The 23,871-nt window shown below is 43.7% G+C and overlaps 1 protein-coding gene across 2 annotated transcripts in view; it reads right to left on the bottom strand.

Moving 5' to 3' along the window:
• The window catches only part of SLC29A3 (solute carrier family 29 member 3), a 65,865-nt gene that overhangs the window by 41,315 nt on the left and 679 nt on the right, over window positions 1-23,871 (bottom strand). For both annotated transcript variants that reach the window (XM_018553069.1, XM_018553070.1), the window contains exon 3: window positions 12,457-12,719. In XM_018553069.1, the coding sequence (XP_018408571.1) occupies window positions 12,457-12,719 (263 nt within the window). The remainder of the gene's footprint in view (window positions 1-12,456; window positions 12,720-23,871) is intronic.

Genomic DNA, 23,871 nt, shown 5'->3' on the forward strand with positions numbered 1-23,871 from the left:
CGCTGGGGAAGTCAGAAATGGAGAAGGATTTGGGGGTCATTGTAGACCACAAACTGAAAGGTAGTTTGCAGTGCCAGGCTGCTGTAAACAAAGCTAGCAGGGTCTTGTCCTGTATTAAAAAGGGGATGTATTGCAGGGACAAGTCTATAATTTTGCCACTTTATAGATCATTGGTTCGACCTCATCTGGAGTACGCGGTCCAGTTCTGGTCACCAGTACTAAGAAAAGATGTCCTTGAGTTGGAAAAAGTCCAGCGAAGGGCAACCAAACTAATTAGGGGTATGGAGGACCAGAGCTACGAGACGAGGCTACTAAATTTAAACATGTTCACATTAGAGGTGAGGAGATTAAGGGGGGATATGATTTCCATGTACAAAATGTTTAATGGTGGTAGCAACATTAGCGATAAACTGTTTAAAATTAACTCCGTTACAAAAACTAGAGGCCATCACCTAAAATTGGTGGAAAAAAAATTCCAGCACAAGGGGCGAAGGGGGTTCTTCACAGTAAGATCAGTTAGGGTCTGGAACTCACTGCCACAGGCGGTGATTTCAGCAAATAATGTGGAATTGTTCAAGAAACTTTTGGACGATTTCTTAAGGGACCGTAATATACAGGGGTACGGGTACTCCTAGAATGAGATCCTAATAGGTTGGACTTGATGGACTAATGTCTTTATTCAGCCTCAAATACTATGTAACTATGTAACCATGCCCCATGGGGAATGGCCATTTGTATGTATGTGTTTGTTATGCATTCATTCCAATATTATGCCAGCAAAATGTTTAAGGAGCCAGCTCCATTGACAACAAAAACTATGGCTATGCGCACACACAAGACGTGTATCTAAACCTCTGCTTTTAACCTTAGTGGTTAGACAGGTTTTTTTACATGCTGGCTGGTGAGTGTGCCTGGAAACTTTTTGCTATTTTACTGTTTGAAGCCCTTCCGTGTGCACCTTGCTGTAAAGCTGGTAAAGAATTGATGAGTGCGTTTGCCATTTGTTTTGCTTGACTGATTTGGTGCAGTGACGCATGGGGGGTCTCAGCTGCCGTTGTGATGTGCGGGGTCCCTTATGCACAGCTGTGCCTTTAAAGGAGGTTGGGCTTCCTCCTAACAAACCTGCACCCAATTTAATATTTTGCCCCATGTGCCCCTCAAATGCGGCTCTGGTTGGGAGCCGCATTTGAGGTGTCATTGAAATGAATGGCACTGCAACGCACCTCCCGCAGCAGAATCTGTCAGACCAAAACCAAAAATGACTTTTTTCCCCACCTTTTTATAAAAAAAATTAAAATAATTGTACTGCAAGCACATAGCTCTTGAATAGCTTCAGCCAGGGAATGGCAGCTGTCAGTGGCAAGATTGCGCAGACGGCAGCTGAATGTAAATACAGCAAGCAGTGGGCTTCTGCAATAACCAGCCTGCTATTGGCCATTTCAAATTGCAATAGCAGGCTGGCTATTGCACCCACCCACTGCTTGCTGTGCCCGCCTCCCAGCGTGGAGGAGAGAGCTGGGGGATCAAAACCAACTAATCGATAATGAGAATAGTTGGCAACTATTCTCATTATCGATTCAATTAGTGGATTGTAGTCCTAATCAAAACCCTATACGACATCACAAAAGAGATGTCAGATTTCTCACCCCCCCCCAGTGGTCTTAGTGAGGCATCTACAGGTCTATGGCCCGCCAGCTCCCAATCAATCTGTTCACTCTTGGTCTAAGGACAAGAACGTTTTTGTTTTTATTAAAAAGAAGTATGCCTGAATCCAAACAGGTGCTGTTTCCAGACATCATCGTTTATTCCATACACTCAATCTTATAAAAAGCAAGTAAGGTATTGTTCACCCTCAGAAGAATGAAAACCAGTGCAAAAAATAAGCATGCAAGCAATTTGAATGTATACATGGTGTTTTTTTTTTACATTTATTATAAAAGCATAAAATCTGAATTTGTTTCACAAGAACAAAATCAAACTTCATCTTTTAAAAAGTGGTTTCCTCATTCTTTACATTTCCTGCTGAATGCAAGACCAGGTGTGTTGTAATTCTATGTATATGAAATGACCCTTCCTATCTGACCAGTGACTGTGAAAACAGGCGGGGGATTCCTATGCCACACTGCGCCCATGAGGGGTATTAATAATTACGTGCTTCAATGGTGGAGACTCAATCCACATTTCACTGGAAGAGGGGGAATCATAAAGTTCTGCTTTATTATTTCAGAGAGCTTGGTCACTCCTTTTTCCTAACCTTTCTAGAGATTCAAGCTAAGGACCTGCAATACTTTTCATATATGAGAAAATTGTATATTTACCAAGAATTTACAAGTTTCTTTTTTCAATTTCAAAGTGAATGTTGGCGTGATTGCTGGCGTAAAGGTCCCTCCACACAGGGAGAAGTGGTCCCATTCATGCAATCTATAAATCACAAAACAACACATTTCTGGTAGGGTGTTCCTGGCATCATGAGCGGAGCCCTCTCAAAAATGCCTTTTATCTCAGAGCTATTAAACAACACAATGGCTGGAAAGGTTCCCACCATACATCAGTATTACATAGGGGCATCCGTTGCCATGTCTACCCACTATATATTACTAAGACGTAAAGATGTGCAGTAGGAAAGAGTTTTTTCCATTGCTTGGTATTTAGAGTAAGCGTGTCTCTGGTTGTTTGCAATGTATGCCCATCATGTGTGTGCAGTAGGAGAGTCATCCCCACCGCTATGTGTAATTGGATAGGTCTGGACAGGTACTGGAATGCAAAGTACACAAACTGTATGCCAGTACCCCTTCCCACTGCCCTCAATAGGAATGGACAATGGGTTCTGGAGGAGGGTGCCCTAGGGGTGGTACTTTCCAATCAATGCCCTAGCCTTGCACCACAAAGTGTAGGAGAGTGTATGCTGTTGTGCAAAAACAGCATAATTATAAATATAATACATATGAGTATGTTTATAAAGCAGAGAATCTCACATTTTACCAAACATTTATTGAAGGTTAATCTTACTGGTGCATGTCTTCCGATTGATTTACCACTAGTGAAAGTCCGGTCACATTCACTACATAACACAATAAAGGCATACCGTATTTGCCGGCATATAAGACGGGTTTTGAGATCTTAAAACATCGTCTTATACGCCGGGTACATACGGAAATATACGGTACACTGTATGTAGCTTGGGCTACATGCAGTATACTGTGCTGAGCCAATCACGGCAGGCTTTGTATTAATGAATACAAAGCCTGTATTCATTAATACAAAGCCTGCCGTGATTATTACCGCTTATAGTACGGAAAATTAACCCAGAGCCACACTCGGGAATACCGCCATGGATGTTAGTGGGTGCATTTAAACATTATTTTGTATAAGACGAGTATAGCCCAAAACCTATATTTTAACACAAAAAGTAGGGGGTCATCTTATACGCCGGCAAATACGGTATTTATAGACGCTATAAAAACACAGTTTTGAGCAGTCAAAGGAGACCAGACATACAACACAGTGAGAGCACAAATACTTTATAAAATCAATTATTATGGTTTTAAATTGGGATGCACAGATAGCAAGTTCAGTACATGGTACAAGTACAGATACTTATGTATATTAGAGGTGCGCCAAAATGACATTTTGAAACGGAAAATAAAAAAAATGTCAGGCCGAAACTGACAACTATTTTTTTCTAACCTTTAATATATATTTTACCGGCATCCAGGGAGGGCGAGTGGCGGGTCATGACAAGCCAGCCGTGTTCCCGATTGGTCAGGAAGCCAGGCTGCCTAGCAACAAGTGAAGGTGGCTTCTTAGCCAATCAGAAAGACAGAAGGCAGATCATGCTCCCTCTCAGCACTGCTAAGGCAGAGGAAATTACCCTCTGGCCAGAAGTTCCAGTATCGGGATAAGTATTGGAGCATTTCGGCGAGTACATGCCAAAATACTCCGTATCAGGAATGATACCATTATCGATATCGGTGCATCCCTACGTTAGACTGTAAGTAATTAACCCTTGTAGCATAAAGAGTGAGGGGCCAACTGCAAGGTTACATTTTACAGTAGCAAGATTTCAGCTTTAAATGCATTCGAAGTTTAAGGAATTATTTGCATGACTCCAACCACTATCCCAGGATGAGGAATAAATCCCGTATTTTTTTTGAACCAGTGATGAACATGATAATTGCAGAAACGTCACCAGCACACCAAATCCTTATAGGATCAAAGTTCGTAGATTTTATTGCAAACTCATGTCAGTTACACAAGCGCTTTCGGGGCCACACAGGGTCCCTTCATCAGGGTCCCTTCATCAGGCATAGCAATGATCATTGCTATGCCTGATGAAGGGACCCTGTGTGGCCCCGAAAGCGCTTGTGTAACTGACATGAGTTTGCAATAAAATCTACGAACTTTGATCCTATAAGGATTTGGTGTGCTGGTGAAGTTTCTGCAATTATCTGTATTTGGCGGCGCCATCCGCAGTCATTCCGAGCACCCCTCCCCCGATCACTGGGTCATACCGGTAAGGAGTGCAACTATCCTTTTCTTTTTTCAGTGATGAACATGAGACACGTAGATACCTTTTGTTTTAGAAAGGCTCTACTAAGTTAAAGGGTAAATTCTAATATTACATTATCTTTCAGACATGCAGATGATAATGTGTGATCCCTCACTGAAACGAAAGTAGGAAAGAAGCAGTCTGTTCTTAGAATATTGTGAAAGCACTTCCTCAAACTGGTCACAATGTCTGCAATCCTCAAATTTTCACTCAGCACAAAGGAGCAATTTAAACAGGATAAAGTGCAAACATGACAATTCACCAAGTCATGTGAGAGTTTGAGGTCACAAGACTTCTTTGTCAGCTAGTTTAATTACTAGTCTAACTTGAACCTACTGAATTAGTTTACAGTGAAATTTAAAACATGATTTCGTTAACTCAGTTATATAACCACGTACTGCGTTATGAAGTTAGGAGTTAAAATACATGTAGTGTGATCATTGCATAACAGAAAATGGAAGACACGTGGCTAACGTGCAGCCATTAATTCTTGACCAGTAATAATCTGAATCGCATGCCTAGGCTAGTGTTTATAAGCTAAAGGCAACCAGAGACATCAGAGTTTATGCAAACATAGTCCAGACATCCCAACCTGCAAAACCTTATTTCAGGGAGGTTCTCGTACCACGTGTGCGGGGTCAGCTGGTCACCCTTTAGCTCTGTGATTGGAGGATCTCTGGAGCAGTGGGGCGCCCTGTGATTGGCCGGACTCTCGCTGAAAGAAAAAAAAAAAACAGAGCCAGGAAAGGTTTACTCTGAGTAAACCTTTCCGGGAGGAAATGTTGCTTTCCCGGGCGGCCGGGAGCCGCTATCTAATAGCGGGAGACTCCCGGAGCGTCCGGGAGAGTTGGGATGTCTGATAGTCTGACCACCCTCAAGTATCAGACACGCCCAGCAACGCCCTGAATATGAGAAGCCATACAAGACAGTCATTCATGTATATAGCAAACTTGAAGTTTGTCATAGTTCCCTAAATTAGCACTGTCAGCACACAGCATGCAGCACATGAGGGTTTTTGCAGGGTTGTGCAACTACAACTCAGGGTGCCCAGACTGCCTAGATTTTCTAAATTACATCCTGGTCAGCTGAGTTGAAAGATAAGCCCTGCTTAATCTACTTCCTTAAACTGACCCTGAATTTTGCACATGCAGAGCAACAGGGTCTCTTAAAGTGTATTTCCACTTTTGCAGTCAAATTTGAGAAAGCCCCACTATATGTTTGTTATGTGTTCCCATTGACAAAGCATACTGAAATATATATATATTTTGTAAAATATTTCTTACTTTTTAGATGTTTTGTTGCAGCAAAATGGCTGAATCCAAGTTTTTCCGAGCTCCTTCAGACTTATCTGTTCCTATAAACAGACTTAGGACACGACTGTATTGTGTTTTTCTCATTAACTTCCTTACCATGCAATGCAGAAGCCAGGGTTCTAATCCTTTAACCCATTGTTAGGACAGGCAATGTTCAAATCTACTTTACAAATTATAATGAAATGAGCAAGCACAGTACACAGAAATCCTTCAAGCCCCTCCTGACATTACAAAGGAGGAGAACCAAGAAAAAATGTTAACCCTTAAAAAGCCAAGTAAATGGAATAAAAAAAAAAAACGACGGTGCCGAATAATGACAGGTTGACATAGTGCTTCTTGTATTGTCTAGTACATCAAGCAATTTATAAGGAACCTGTATTGAGAGAAATTTGGGCATAACAGTGGCCCAGTGGACAGCACTTCTCCTTTGCATCACTGAGGTCCTCGGTTCAAATGCTGGTCAAGACACTATCTGCATGTGGTTTGTACATTCTCCCTGTGTTTGCGTGGGTTTCCTCAGAGCACTCTGGTTTTCTTTAACTCTTTAAAGACATGCTCGTAGAATGGTTCCTGTCCAAATCGGCCCTAGTATGTACACATAGGAGATAGGGACCTTAGATTGTAATCTCCTCGACGGCAGGGACTAATGTTAATAAACAGTATGTCAAATGCTGTGCAAATTGATGACGCTATATAAATACCTGCAATAGTAAAATGGGGGCTGTCATTGCTGACTTATTTCTAGTTCAATAGTCGGAGTCAATGAGTTTGAACAACCAAAGTCAGAGTGAACTCTAAACTCCAGATCTGCAAATTTGATGCAGACCAGTGATTCAGAAAGTAATAAAGACATTGGATAAGCAAAAAATACAGGCAACATACAAAAAGGTGAGGTTTGTAATGACAGTCTCGATATTTCCAATAGAGGTTTCCCCTATGATATCAAAGTATTTAAAGCAAACTTGTAGATCTTCAATAAAGCCCAGTACTAGGCTCACTTGACTGCATGAGCTGTCAAGTGCTCTCCTGCAGATCTGCCACCATAGCTTGTGAAAAACTGATACTTTCAGGTATAGGGGGAACTAATGGCACATCTTTCTTACCTGACAGGAGTGGCCAATCGTGTTTTTTGTTTTGTGAAAGTTATAACTTACACAGGAACTTTCAGGAGATGCAAAATCAGATGCCGGCAGTAAAGAGGCATCAAAAAGGTAACTAATAAAAGTTATTCAAACTCAATAACTAAAACCTCATATAAGTTTTAACATACTAATGTAGTATTAAAGTGGACCTTTACACTCAAAATCAAATTCGACCAATGCATCCCTCTATGTATGATGATTGATAATAACAGACATCTCAGATGCTGTGATTTTGGAATACTTACACTTGCAGAGCATTCACTTCCTGCTTTGAAAGTGCAAATTACTTGAGCTTGACAGAGCAAGGCACACTGGGATTGCCTTGTCATCAGCAGAGCATTGCTGGGAAATCTCATCTGTAATATCATGAGATCTCAGGGAAAAGCATTTTCCTCCCCTGAGATGATGTGCATGGTCACATTTCCTAGTTACATGTGCCAGAAATCCAGGAAGTAATAGGAGAGCTAGTAATCTGCCCTTAGTAAACATGACCACTGTCAGAAGACTTGGGAAAGAAAAGAGAAATAAGGTATGCAAAGAATACGATTCCTGCAATTATCATGAAGTGTGTGTTTGTAGATTGTCATTACTAAAGAATTATAACGGTGTGTTTGTTATTATTTTAAAGATATGGGTCCACTTTAACGGTTGTTTTTGTTGTCCATTTAAATAGGCCACTTTCAATAAAATAATTCCTGGCTACCATGAAGGGTTCTTATTCAGACGCTTCCTGTTATGTGGTTACAACTATCTACCTAATATGCTGCTTTTCTATAACACTGTCACACGCCTGAAGACTCATGAAGACTACAAGCTGATGCACCTGGCACAGGTATGGGCCACTGTTGTCACTATCAATGTAAACAGGAAATTGCTGCAAGAGGCTGAGGGAGATCAGAAGTACCGAGACGCAAAAAAATAACAAAAATGGAACAGTATTTTATGAACAAAAACATGGCAATTGTTTTGTGATACACATAGTTGCTACACACGTGTTGATCTCACGGCTTGCTTGCTCCGCCCAGTTGTAATGACAGATCTGCATCCCCTAATGGCCTGGGGACGCTGATCTGTCATTAAACAATAACAACAGTGTTGTTATTTATTAGCCTGGGACCTGCTAGAATACTCTGGCAGGTGCCGGCCAATAGGAAACAGTTGGGGCGGAGCTAGCAGAGACATCATTATTTTTATTTTGCCGGCATCTGTCAGATGCTTCATTATGGAGCGGGAGTTTGTATATATTTTTCATTTTCCTATTTTTTCAAATAATTTTTTAACATTTGAAATCAGCCGTACAAGGTTGAAGTGAATAGCCGAACAGTATTCGGCTTACTTCACTTCGGCTCGGTTATTCACTCGGCTGCCTTCGGCAGCTAAGTGAATAACCCCCTAAATGTTACCGTGTCTACTTATGGTTCAGATCTCCTTTAACTCCCCTGGGTGCAGTCCCCTGCAGTGACCCCGTTACTTTGTCTATCCCAGTCAAAGTACAGATTTCCTTTAAAGTGTATGTAAAGCCACAAGATTGGAAGATTTTCTCCTCCTGTGACTCTTCCAATGACAGATCAAAAATATTGGATTTTCCCTCAGTCACCTTATGCCAATTAGCATGCCTGCTGTCCAGTAACCCAAGAAGGGGAAAGTACAGGTTGCTTTAGGAAATAATAAGCAAAAATGTACTTGTTGTTGAACTGACAAAAAAACCTGCAAACATTTGCATAAAAGACAAACATCTCCCAGTCGTTTCTGTCACCTTATTTTCCACAACACCTTTATAACACGTTCACAATAGCTTTACAACATATGTGTCTCTCACTCCCTCCGGGACTTCATAAATTCACAGTTCAAGAACCCTTACCCAACCAAGTTCTTAGACTATTAAAAAAGAGAACTGAAAGCATTATTCAATATAAAGGTTGTTACACCCAGACTACGCTTTTGTTAAAGGAGAACGATGGGGTCCTGGTTTATCACCATGTTTGTATTCATTAGGCTAAAGGCTATTGTAATTTACTCCTTCAAGCCAAAATGCACCCTAAGCCTGTAATGGGTGCTTTAAGATGATGGACGGGGCTAAGCGCCGCAACGAGGAGTGATCCCGACAATACTGTTGGGATCCTCCCCACTGATATTTCGTCAGCTTTGGAGAGCTCCTGCGCATCCACAAATAAATGGGCATGCACAGCAGCTCTGATCCCACAGCCCTCTCTCTACCTCCCCGTCCTCTGTGCCCGCCTTCCAGGCACATCCTGCTGTGTAGGTTCTTTCTCCGTCTCCTTCCTCTGTCCCCGCCTTCCCCATGTGCAGTGACAAACTCTTCCGATGCCCCCTAACAGGAATGGAGCTGGAAGCGTGGCTGCAGGTGGCTGTTTTCTGAGATTTGAGAGGAGTTTATCTCAGATGTGCCGTGACTTTGGAAATAATGAATACTACTAATAGACTAACGGGAAGTAGTATGTTTATTTGCCCCTAGGTCATAATTCTCCATTTTGGTGCAAATCATACCCTGCCTAAAAGTAATAATATCACAAATGATACTCTATTCAAACAAAACCCATACACTGGCCCATAAGAGCAGGTTTTGTGATTCAATTGAGCAATTGAGCCTTGATACAAAAGGCAAAAACTGGCCCTTTAAATTTTTCAGGAAGTTCGGCTGCCTGAGGTCCTGGGGTCCCCAGGCAGCAGTCCTTAATAGTGCCTGTCCTGCTGCACATTGACTCCTCCTCCTTTCTGGAGTCGGCAGAGCCCCACACCCACCAGTACAGCTCTGGAGCCCGTATCCCACCCGTTCAGCTCTAGAGATCCCAGCAGACGCATGCAGAGCCCTAGAGAGCTTGACACCCACCCACAGAGCCCTGGAGAGGCGCGCACGCAGCCCTGGTGAGACCTGCGCACATCCCTGCTGAGACCCAAACCCAGCCCTGCTGAGACACAAACGCAGCCCTGGTAAGACTCAAACGCAGCCCTGGTGAAACCATAACGCAGCCATGGTGAGATCTGCACGCTGACCTGTATAATTGCTTATAATCATGGACTGATGGCATCTGTAGTTCTCGATAGCCAGTTGTATTCTCCACTGCTGTATAATCTACAGAAATAGAGAATAGCAACCGCTATAGAAGACTACAAATCTCAGCAATCCATGATTGCTGGTTGTCATTCTCCATTGCTGAATAATAATGGATTGCTGAGATTTTTAGTCCTCTATAGCCGGTTGCCATTCTCCACTGCTGAATAATCATGGAATGAGTTACAGTTCATCATAGTTATAAAGAAACTGCCCTAAAATCATTAGTCTTTCTTGTCTTTGATAAAATGTCACCTATTCCTTTAAGAAAAGTATCAGTAATTGGTATCGGCGAGTAAATGAGGGAAAGTAGTTGTACTTGAAAAAATGGTATCGGGACATCCCTAGTCAGTGTGAATTCAGAGATGATTTGAGGATCTGCAGACGAGTGATACACAAATAAGATACATTTTTGTTAATAGTTGAGGTACTTGAATGTATTTTTAAGATTTTACTCCAGAGTTTAGTGTTTATTTATAATGACTTGGCAGAATCCATCCGATACAATGTATGACTGGGAAAGCCGCTCATTCACGCTGATATAATTGAGTTGATGTGCACAGACAGAATCAAGGAACAAAAAGGACAAAAGACTCCTAATGAATAAATCCTCTCGTCTACTCAAATACAAAAATCCCTTTACTTCAATGAGCTGCCCGCAAAATAGGAAGCTACTAAGTATATTCAGTATGTCATTCAACAATTACATGAGTCTGTCTCAAGGTAATATTATACATGAGATTAATGTGCATCATACTTCTCCTTTAAACAGATTTTAGGATCTCTATCAGTTTGACGATCATATAATGACTGCTGACATGTAGCTAAAAGCTGTGGACTTAGTTCAAATTCAAATATCTTGTCTGGCAACTCAAACTAAGCATGTGATTCAATAAATGCCAAAGGTTACCTTCAGTGAAAACAACAAGCCAAAACAAAGATTAGATCCAGAGATAGCTTCAGTTGCAAGCTAATCTTGACAGATCTTGCAAAAGTGCAGCTCAGCCCCGCCCTTTCCACCTCCCAATTGGTCAGATAGGCTGCCTATCAAAGAACTCCGGGCAGAAGCAGAATTAAAGTGGACCACAGGGGTTAAGTGCTCGTTTTGGTCTAGGGTGTACAATAAAATGAAGATACACTCACCGACCCTCTGTCCTGTGGTGGTGACCACTCACCTCTCTCCCTTTCCACTCCAGCGATGGAATTTCCCTCAGCATCCTCACGTCCATTGCTAGTGATTTAATGTGATGATGTTGCGGGTCCTTAGCTAGAGCCTGGGGGGACCAGTCTAGCAGCCAGCTGAGACCAAGATCGGGTGAGTATATCTTTTTTTATTTGTGACCCTAGACCCAAACAAGCACTTAACCCTTGCGGTGCAAGGGTAACCCTACTGTAAGGGCTCATTTTTATTCTGCCCAGAGTTGTTCTTTAAAGTACCTACAAATTTAGGGCCCGTTCACACTAGCAGCATGCATTACAACAAGGTTGCTATTTTGCACTGTGAAGGAAGAAGTGCTACAGTGGATCGCACAGTTTACTTCTTTTTTTTTTTTCAAACTTTATTAAAGAAACACAAAGTGACATCTCATTCATTTTTTTCACAGTAGAGTCTTAGGGCCGGTGCAGACCTGAGCGATCCGGGATCGTGCACAATTACAGACAGCGATTGCCACGCGGCCCCACTGATTTCAATGGGGAAACTATGTTTTAGTGTTCGGATGCACGGGCCAAATCGTGGCGGGAAACCGCGCGATCCACCCGGCGCTACTGGGGTGCCATTAGAAAATATAGGCACCCACAGCGCGATCGTCGGTGCTTGGCGACTCCGTGACCACGCAGAAATCCAGGTGGTATCGTGCAGGATTGCTGCGCGGTCACGAATCGGCCAGGTGTGCACCGGCCCTTAAGTTGTGGTTTAAAGGGTTTCTAAACCCTCACGTTATTTTGCATATATCTACTGCTGGCAAGTAGTAGATATATGCAAAAAGTAAAAAAAAAAAAAACCCTGCTTTAACCTCCCGAGTGTAGCTCGGGGTTACTTTTCCATACCATAAGCGGTAACCCCGAGCTACACTCGGGAATGTCGCATAGCATTTACTTTCCTTGTCCCTCGAGCCGCGCTGTGTCACTTTAATGCCCGCAACACTCTGCTCTGAAGAAAAAGGTACTGCATGTCCTACTGTTTTTCAGCACACACCACCACAGTGCTGGTAACCTCTACCTGCATTTTTAAACATTCACTCAAACAAAATGTCCTGACTGTGACAAATTCACTTTAAAAGCTAGCAAAGTATGTATATGAATGAACAAACAGATCTACATGATTCAGTATCATATATGTAAAAAAAAACTAGTTTCACAGACACAAATTATACTCACACTCAGGTCTGAAACATCAGGTTTTTCTATCACTAGAATATCCGAGCAATTTCTTAGTTTGTATATCCAATAGTGTTTTGCTGTGCAAATAAAATTCCAAGGGAGTGCGGAACCCACCCCCAGCAGAAAAAATATAATATAAGTGCCATTAAAGTGGTCCACCGGCTTGACATAATAATTTCTTCCTTTTTCCTCCATCAGACAGTCCTGCTCATCCGAGGGCCTATAACGGGCATTTGTGCTGCCTAAAGGCTCCTCCACCACTGTAAATAAAACACACAGAAATGTATTCTACCAAATCAATGAAACAAGATACAGAGTTACAGCCACTGAAACAATAAAATAAGCAAAAGGTCTATACATTTTATTACTTTCAATGTGGTAAATAACCTTTTAGAGGCAAAATGAAGCATTGTAAATGTAATGCATCCGCTACTACCGCTAGCAATCCATTTCCATATCATTAACCTCTGGTATGTACTGCAGCAATACAATTCCTATAAATACGGTATCATACACTGCAAAGTATTTCACCCATTACAATGGAATAAACAAGCCATTGGAAAGCATAAACTGTACATTGCAAGCTGATCATTTAAAGAGAACCTGTCATCAAGTAATGTTTTTCATTATTTGGATTAACCAAATAATGAAAAACATCCGTTAGAGCTAAGTCCCCGGGACCTGATGGTCCTTCTAAAGAGTTGTAGGAAATCAGCAGAGGTGGGTGGCCTTCTCCTCTCGCTTTATAACTTCTCCTCGATTCAAAACACTTATCTTCCAACTGCAAATGATAATTTTATCAAATTATTACCAAAGAAAGGCAAGGAACCCATCCTACCCAGCTTTTTCTGCCTCATATCTTTGCTGACACAGGATGCCAAGTAGCTTTCAAAAATGCTCACCATTAGACTGGCTACTCTCCTACATAATTGTATTTCACCAATTCAGAGAGGCTTTATTATGGGAGGGCCTTCCACCACAAGGAAGAGGAGCATTTTGGCAGCCATGGACCATCACAGGCTCCACAGCTCTTCTTAAACGTCAAGTGCACTTTTTGCACTCCATTCACACCCTTTGTGATCTACCAGCATCAGCTTTGAGAGCTACTGGTAGATCACGATCTACCTAATGGGCACTCCTGTACTGGATAGATGCTCAACCGGCACCCCCTGGTCCCTGGCATGAATAATACATACTTCCCTGCTTCAGCTCTCCTCCATATCAAATCTAATGTTCTCTTTTGCAATACTATCATTACTTGGAGGGAAAAAAAGTATCTGTCTCTCCCTGGTGTGATGTCCCTGGTATTGCCTATTGTCTCTCTTTACAATCACCCCCCAAGCCTGGGACTATGCAGCTTTCAGAACCTGGGCAACCTACACAATCTAGAACTGTAAAATGGTCAAATTCTTGAATCTACCCATTAATGATACATGGGATAACATAGAAAAGGGATAGTTGGGCCTGCAGAAAGCTGATACAGTAGAGACATGGAGGGTAGGTCACCTTAAAAGTATTCACACGGCATATTTGGTCTTCTAATATCCTTCAAAACCACCACCCTCTCAATGGCTAACTGACTGCTTAAAATGCTCCAGCCCTCAGCCGTATGTGGTCCACTTGCATTTGTATTGTCATCCCATCCATGACTTCTGGCAAAAAGTCCAGACCTTTATGTCACAGATAACTGGTATGCTCAGACTCCTAGAACCTCTTACATGCCTCCTTCACAACTCCCCAGCCCAGCAAAATGCACCCAATATGTTTCACTAAATGGGAACATACATGCAAATGAAGGGCAATATATTCCACCCCAGCTGACATTAAAACCACACTATTTAACTTGACAATTTGGATGCAGCCTCCCACACAAGCTCCATTACAGCAAAGTTTTTGAAAACGTTGTCATATGGCCTAACTTCTCAGGCCAACAACTGGAAAAATGTATGGAACTATTCATTTCTCAAACTGGTATCACACTGAAAACCTGAAAGGCATGTGAAGCAGACTGAAAATATAGCTCCCTTTATTAAAAAAAAGTTGAGTTGCTTCTCAGCCTCCCTGTCTATTCCCAAGTGTACAATCAAATTAATTAGGGATGCACCGAAATTTTGGCCGCGGAAACATATCAGCCGGAAATGGCACTTTTGCCAAAATGCCGAAAGTGCTATCTTTTGGCCCAAATAGTGGTGCATCCCTGGTTTTTCTCCTCCCCACTGGGCGCTGTTCTGTGTCCGAGCGGGGAGGAGAGAAACTGTGACAGGAGACCGAGCGGTGCAGGAGGATAGCACTGTGAGCGATTAGGAAAGCGGCGGTGTGGGGGCAGAAACAGCTGTCAGCTGTCACAGGAGGCCGGGATGGTGGTGTGGGGGAGGAGTCATCTGTCACAAGAGATGAAGCACTTCTCCCTGTACCGCTCGCTTAGCCTCCTGTGACAGCCAGTAAGGATGGAGAGCGGGTACAAGCAGTCAGCGATCAGTGACCACTGAGTGTTTGTAAATAATTGAGGACAGAGCATGTTTACTGTGTCCACAATTATGAATGAATGGGAAGTCATCTACATCACTTCCTGTTCATTCATGATTGTGGACATGTTAAACATACTATATCCACATGTTATGAATGAACAGGAAGACCCAGTATAGAGGCTTCCTGTGCATTTATAACAGGGGCTGCAGAAAAAGAGATTGAGGACTCTGTGTTCTCAAACTCTTGTTCTATTTTAAAAGGGAAATATCAGGAGTCTGTCCAGACCCCCAATTCTTCCCCAGAGCCCCCGACAGTAAAGTAAAAATAAATACAAATAAAATACAGAAAAATTAAAAAATTCATAAAAAATAAATAAAACTAAAATATTTTTTTTTAAATAGCAGAGAAAAGGTTAGGAAAAAAAACATTTTCGGTTTCAGTCTGACATTTTTATACATTACGGTTTTGTTTCGGTTTTAAATCTTTATTTCTGTGCACCTCTAAAAATAATTGCTTCATTGTGAGAGATCCAACCCAACATTCCTTATCCTCACTGCTATACATGATGAGCCCCTACAACTACATCATCACCACTTTGCAACTGTCTTTCCATCCACCAATCAATATTTTGTTTAACCCTGCTTTCCCCCAACTTTCGTTACTGGGAGACTTCCCGCCTAGAAATTGAATTTCGATAGTGTTTCTCTGTAGTTGCATATATGTTTATTGCACTTGGAAATGTGAAATAATGTAAAAAGAAAGATAGAAGCTGATTGGTTGCCATTGGCAACTTCTCCAGATTTCGTCTGCTCCAGTTTTACCCTCATTGTGATAATGTGTACTCTTCTTTTGTATAACTGCTTGACACACAGTGCTGTACAACCACTTACCTGTATTTGTGTAAATATTTTAAATAAAAAAACAAAACAGAAAAAATACAAAAACAACACACAAAACTCACAAACATCACATAACAAAACACCTGTGTTTTTAAACATAGAAGTAAAAAAATATTCATAGAGAATTGTAAAGTTCCCAATAGAGAGAGAGAGGAGGGGGAGAGAGAGAGAGAGAGAGAGAGAAAACACTAGAAATGGACTCCACACAGAGAAAACAGGGGACTATGGATAACGCCTTATTCTGATTTTTGGGGTATTTGCTGTAACATCGTTTTTTTTTAAAAATTAACCCTTGCAGTATGGCTACCCCCGCAATACAAGGGTTAACTGATCCTTTGTGTCTAGGTTCAAAAAAAAGAAAGCTTTGCTCACCTGAAGCTCCAAGCTGGCCAGCTGTCACAGCGATCCCCCCAGCCTGTCTTCCCCCTCTGCAGCATATTGGAATCTTCCTCAGCGTCCTCCTGTCTATGTACAGTGTAGAGACATTCATGATTTACTGGACCTTAGACCGCTGCAGAGGAGGGGGAGAGACATCCCGGTGACCAGTCTAAGAAGGAGCCGACTCGGTGCTTTGGGTGAGTATATCTTTGTTTATTTTAACCTAGAAATAAATGAGCAGTTAACCCATGCAGTGTGGGGGGTAGCCTTACTGCAGGGGTTAATAAAAAAAAATTCCTGGAGTTGCTCTTTAACCTGTCATAATTTAAAGCAGAGCTCTAGTCACACAGCCAATTGTAGAACTGAATAACATATCCAGTATGTAAGCTGTTTTATACCTGTATAATAAAAGCCTGCAGCTGGGCCGCATTCGGAGTCACCTCCCTGACCTTAGCTAACTGGACTATGAATAAGTAAAGCAGTGGAAAGAATTATTTGATGAAACTGGCTCAGAGGAATTGCTGAGTGCACTATAGAAGCTAAGAGGTAGAGGAAGAAAAATCTTCTCCCGCTGACAACGACAGAAAATACTCCAATAAATGAGGCCACAACAGGAATGCTGCTACTGTGTGTAGTTCACCGCTCTCCTGGCAACGCAAAATCTTTAGGAGTAAATGATCTGTCATCAGGAACTGACTAATGAAGTAAAAGCTTCTTGGGTGACTTAAAGTAGTATTAAAGGAGAACTATGAGGTGAGTGCTTTTCACTCACCTCATAGTTCTAGCCGACCTGTGACAATGAGACTGTCACAGGTCGGCTCAGTAGATCGGGAGGTGAGCAAACACATACCGGCGTTCGCTCACTTCTCAATCACTTCACAGCGCTGACTGGCGGAACAGACTGGGAGGGTACAGCTGGCTCTGCCTCTAGATAGGCAGAGCCAGCTGTCAGTCACGCAGCTGGGCGGATCCAGACATAATTGTCGGGATCAGATTCAGCTGTGGCGTCTCAGTATACCGCAAGCTACAGCCTAGGGTGACGGGAGGACGCTAGTTTGTGTCCTCCCGTTACCCTAAGGAGAACTATGGGGAAAAGCCCTGACCCCATAGTTCTCCTTTAAGATCTGGGCGTTTTTTAACCTTAATGCATTCTCTGCCTTAGGGTCGAAATGGCCCAGCACCTTTTTTCTCCCCCAGTCCCACCCACACTTACCTGTCAGCTACGCTCGTCCCCACCGCCGGTCCCGAAGCGATCCTTCGTTCCCCGAACTTCCAGGTTGCGGGGGGAGGATACTGATGGCAGAGGAGCCGTAGGCTCCTTCTGCCATCAATCAAAGAGAGAAGGGGCGTGGCCTGCCACAGGGATGTGTGGGTCTATGGACGCACACAGCCACTGTGGGCACGAGCACGCACAGGTGCCTCCATTAGAACGATGGCGGCACCCGTACAGGGGGCGGGGGAAAGCGGAACTAAAGCCAAGGTTTTTTGAATTATTATTTTGGCTAGAGTAAGGGAGGGTTATACGTCCTTTTTTGTCATCCGTGTCCCATTCCGATTTCCCTTCACTTCCTGTCCTATAATCACAAAAAGAAGTGACAGGAAATCGCTGGTAGTCAGCAGGGTCATCAGAACAACGGTCCCCATTGGAAAATGTTCCTAATATTCGTGTTCTGGTGACTAATCAAAATGTAGGATTGTCCTTAAAGGAGAACTATGGGGTCAGTGTTTTTCCCCATAGTTCTCCTTAGGGTAACGGGAGGACACAAACTAGCGTCCTCCCGGCTACAGCTCACGGTATACTGAGACGCCGCAGCCGCAGCGGATCCCGACATCGACGTCAAGATCCGCCCAGCTGCGTGAGTGACAGCTGGCTCTGCCTATCTAGAGGCAGAGCCAGCTGTACCCGCCCCCTCCCCCGTCCGTTCCGCCAGTCAGCGCTGGCGGATCAGAGCGGAGAGGGGGGAATCCAGCCCCTCCCCCCTGTCGCGGCAAAGAGCCGTGACAGGATCGAGAGGCGAGCGAACGCGGTATGTGTTCGTTCACCTCCCGATCTACTGAGCCGACCTGTGACAGTCTCATTGTCACAGGTCGGCAAGAACTATGAGGTGAGTGAAGAGCACTCACCTCATAGTTCTCCTTTAACTTTCACTCTAATAGCAATAAAGTGAAGAGTAGGACAAATAAAATATCATTACAACCTAGTATACCAAGTATTTAATACACCACATCCTAGAGCTACCACTTACTAAAGTAAGTAACCAGAACGGACTTTAATAAGGTGTGTGACACAAATATTCACCAAAGATAACAATATACAAAAATGTCCCATTTGTATTACAGAACATAAGATCTAAAAGTCATCCGATAAAATCAATGCTTTGTGTACAGATAGATCGGCTAAGCATGAAAAAGTCAGATGAAGCCGATTGTAATCTGCGAAATGCGTCACTTACTGTAAAGCGCCGCATCAAGCCCCCCTTTAGGCCCCGTTCACATATATCGACTTATCGCGCGATTTCCGCCGCGATATCGCGCATTTTTGCCGCGCGATATCGCGAGAAGTCGCCGGCCAATGCTATTCAATGGAGCTGTCTTAACTCCATGTCGCGCGTCGCTGTCGCAAGTCGCTTCTACCGTACCCTTTTTTTGGCGGATTTTGCGCGATTTTGCTTTTTTTCTATGGAGCCCCACGGAGAAGGTCGCGCTACCGTCGCTGGATCGTCGCCCCGAAAGTCGCGCTATCCCGGCCGCTGCAAAGGTAAGTCGCTACGTGTGAACGGGGTCTTATAGTGAATATTTACAGCTGTGTAGCTGGAGGATCATTCCCAGACCTGGGACTCTGACACTTTATACGGTCACATGGGCGGCGGCGTCCATCGCTAGTCTGTATCTATAGATTTGTCTGGTGCGCAGTTGTTAAGTGTTTGACTTTTAGATCTTATGTTCTGTAATACAAAATGGGATATTTTTGTATATTCTTATCTTTGGTGAATATTTGTGTTGCACATCTTTATAAGTCCATTCTGGTTACTTACTTTAGTAAGTTGGTACAATGAAAGTGTGTGCTAGTGCGCACTGCCGGAGTGACAAAGTCCTCAGTGCACATAGACGTAATCAAATACTGATACGTATACCGATAGATCTTGTGTACAAAAATGACAGTGATGGTCCATACAGTGCTGTGTACATGGGCCCATCATAAACAACACAGCTGTGCACATGGGCCCATCATATACAACGCAGCTGTGCACATGGGCCCATCATAAACAATGCAACTGTGTACATGGGCCCATCATATACAACGCAGCTGTGTACATGGGCCCATCATATACAACGCAGCTGTGCACATGGGCCCATCATATACAATGCAGCTGTGCACATGGGCCCATCATAAACAATGCAACTGTGTACATGGGCCCATCATATACAACGCAGCTGTGCACATGGGCCCATCATATACAACGCAACTGTGTACATGGGCCCATCATATACAACGCAGCTGTGTACATGGGCCCATCATATACAACGCAGCTGTGCACATGGGCCCATCATATACAATGCAACTGTGTACATGGGCCCATCATATACAACGCAGCTGTGAACATGGGCCCATCATAAACAATGCAACTGTGTACATGGGCCCATCATATACAACTCAGCTGTGTACATGGGCCCATCATATACAACGCAGCTGTGTACATGGGCCCATCATAAACAATGCAACTGTGTACATGGGCCCATCATATACAACGCAGCTGTGTACATGGGCCCATCATATACAACGCAACTGTGTACATGGGCCCATCATATACAACGCAGCTGTGTACATGGGCCCATCATATACAACGCAGCTGTGCACATGGGCCCATCATATACAATGCAACTGTGTACATGGGCCCATCATATACAACGCAGCTGTGAACATGGGCCCATCATAAACAATGCAACTGTGTACATGGGCCCATCATATACAACTCAGCTGTGTACATGGGCCCATCATATACAACGCAACTGTGTACATGGGCCTATCATATACAACGCAGCTGTGTACATGGGCCCATCATATACAACGCAGCTGTGTACATGGGCCCATCATATACAACGCAGCTGTGTACATGGGCCCATCATATACACCGCAGCTGTGTACATGGGCCCATCATATACAACGCAGCTGTGTACATGGGCCCATCATAAACAACGCAGCTGTGTACATGGGCCCATCATAAACAACCTAGCTGTGTACATGGGCCCATCATAAACAACCTAGCTGTGTACATGGGCCCATCATATACAACCCAGCTGTGTACATGGGCCCATCATATACAACCCAGCTGTGTACATGGGCCCATCATATACAACCCAGCTGTGTACATGGGCCCATCATATACAACCCAGCTGTGTACATGGGCCCATCATATACAACTCAGCTGTGTACATGGGCCCATCATATACAACTCAGCTGTGTACATGGGCCCATCATATACAACTCAGCTGTGTACATGGGCCCATCATATACAACCCAGCTGTGTACATGGGCCCATCATAAACAGTACAGCTGTGTACATGGGCCCATCATATACAGTACAGCTGTGTACATGGGCCCATCATATACAATACAGCTGTGTACATGGGCCCATCATATACAATACCGCTGTGTACATGGGCCCATCATATACAACCCAGCTGTGTACATGGGCCCATCATATACAACCCAGCTGTGTACATGGGCCCATCATATACAATACAGCTGTGTACATGGGCCCATCATATACAGTACAGCTGTGTGAATGAGCCCATCATATACAACACAGCTGTGTACATGAGCCCCTCATATACAACACAGCTGTGTACATGAGCCCCTCATATACAACACAGCTGTGTACATGAGCCCCTCATATACAATACAGCTGTGTACATGGGCCCATCATATACAATACAGCTGTGTACATGGGCTCGTCATATACAGTACAGCTGTGTACATGGGCCCATCATATACAACCCAGCTGTGTACATGAGCCCATCATAAACAACACAGCTGTGTACATGGGCCCATCATATACAACGCAGCTGTGTACATGGGCCCATCATATACAATACCGCCGTGTACATGGGCCCATCATAAACAGTACAGCTGTGTACATGGGCCCATCATATACAGTACAGCTGTGTACAGGGGCTCATCATATACAGTACAGCTGTGTACAGGGGCTCATCATATACAGTACAGCTGTGTACAGGGGCTCATCATATACAGTACAGCTGTGTACAGGGGCTCATCATATACAGTACAGCTGTGTACAGGGGCTCATCATATACAGTACAGCTGTGTACAGGGGCTCATCATATACAGTACAGCTGTGTACAGGGGCTCATCATATACAGTACAGCTGTGTACAGGGGCTCATCATATACAGTACAGCTGTGTACAGGGGCTCATCATATACAGTACAGCTGTGTACAGGGGCTCATCATATACAGTACAGCTGTGTACAGGGGCTCATCATATACAGTACAGCTGTGTACAGGGGCTCATCATATACAGTACAGCTGTGTACAGGGGCTCATCATATACAGTACAGCTGTGTACAGGGGCTCATCATATACAGTACAGCTGTGTACAGGGGCTCATCATATACAGTACAGCTGTGTACAGGGGCTCATCATATACAGTACAGCTGTGTACAGGGGCTCATCATATACAGTACAGCTGTGTACAGGGGCTCATCATATACAGTACAGCTGTGTACAGGGGCTCATCATATACAGTACAGCTGTGTACAGGGGCTCATCATATACAGTACAGCTGTGTACAGGGGCTCATCATATACAGTACAGCTGTGTACAGGGGCTCATCATATACAGTACAGCTGTGTACAGGGGCTCATCATATACAGTACAGCTGTGTACAGGGGCTCATCATATACAGTACAGCTGTGTACAGGGGCTCATCATATACAGTACAGCTGTGTACAGGGGCTCATCATATACAGTACAGCTGTGTACAGGGGCTCATCATATACAGTACAGCTGTGTACAGGGGCTCATCATATACAGTACAGCTGTGTACAGGGGCTCATCATATACAGTACAGCTGTGTACAGGGGCTCATCATATACAGTACAGCTGTGTACAGGGGCTCATCATATACAGTACAGCTGTGTACAGGGGCTCATCATATACAGTACAGCTGTGTACAGGGGCTCATCATATACAGTACAGCTGTGTACAGGGGCTCATCATATACAGTACAGCTGTGTACAGGGGCTCATCATATACAGTACAGCTGTGTACAGGGGCTCATCATATACAGTACAGCTGTGTACAGGGGCTCATCATATACAGTACAGCTGTGTACAGGGGCTCATCATATACAGTACAGCTGTGTACAGGGGCTCATCATATACAGTACAGCTGTGTACAGGGGCTCATCATATACAGTACAGCTGTGTACAGGGGCTCATCATATACAGTACAGCTGTGTACAGGGGCTCATCATATACAGTACAGCTGTGTACAGGGGCTCATCATATACAGTACAGCTGTGTACAGGGGCTCATCATATACAGTACAGCTGTGTACAGGGGCTCATCATATACAGTACAGCTGTGTACAGGGGCTCATCATATACAGTACAGCTGTGTACAGGGGCTCATCATATACAGTACAGCTGTGTACAGGGGCTCATCATATACAGTACAGCTGTGTACAGGGGCTCATCATATACAGTACAGCTGTGTACAGGGGCTCATCATATACAGTACAGCTGTGTACAGGGGCTCATCATATACAGTACAGCTGTGTACAGGGGCTCATCATATACAGTACAGCTGTGTACAGGGGCTCATCATATACAGTACAGCTGTGTACAGGGGCTCATCATATACAGTACAGCTGTGTACAGGGGCTCATCATATACAGTACAGCTGTGTACAGGGGCTCATCATATACAGTACAGCTGTGTACAGGGGCTCATCATATACAGTACAGCTGTGTACAGGGGCTCATCATATACAGTACAGCTGTGTACAGGGGCTCATCATATACAGTACAGCTGTGTACAGGGGCTCATCATATACAGTACAGCTGTGTACAGGGGCTCATCATATACAGTACAGCTGTGTACAGGGGCTCATCATATACAGTACAGCTGTGTACAGGGGCTCATCATATACAGTACAGCTGTGTACAGGGGCTCATCATATACAGTACAGCTGTGTACAGGGGCTCATCATATACAGTACAGCTGTGTACAGGGGCTCATCATATACAGTACAGCTGTGTACAGGGGCTCATCATATACAGTACAGCTGTGTACAGGGGCTCATCATATACAGTACAGCTGTGTACAGGGGCTCATCATATACAGTACAGCTGTGTACAGGGGCTCATCATATACAGTACAGCTGTGTACAGGGGCTCATCATATACAGTACAGCTGTGTACAGGGGCTCATCATATACAGTACAGCTGTGTACAGGGGCTCATCATATACAGTACAGCTGTGTACATGGGCTCATCATATGCAGTACAGCTGTATACATGAGCCCATAATATACAACACAGCTGTGTACAGGAGGCCCTCATATACAGTACAACTGTGTACATGGGCCCATCATAAACAATGCAGCTGTGTACATGGGCCCATCATATACAATACAGCTGTGTA

Source organism: Nanorana parkeri, unplaced genomic scaffold, assembly GCF_000935625.1.
Source record: "Nanorana parkeri isolate BGI_ZX_2015 unplaced genomic scaffold, ASM93562v1 scaffold108, whole genome shotgun sequence".
Classification (NCBI taxonomy): domain Eukaryota; kingdom Metazoa; phylum Chordata; class Amphibia; order Anura; family Dicroglossidae; genus Nanorana; species Nanorana parkeri.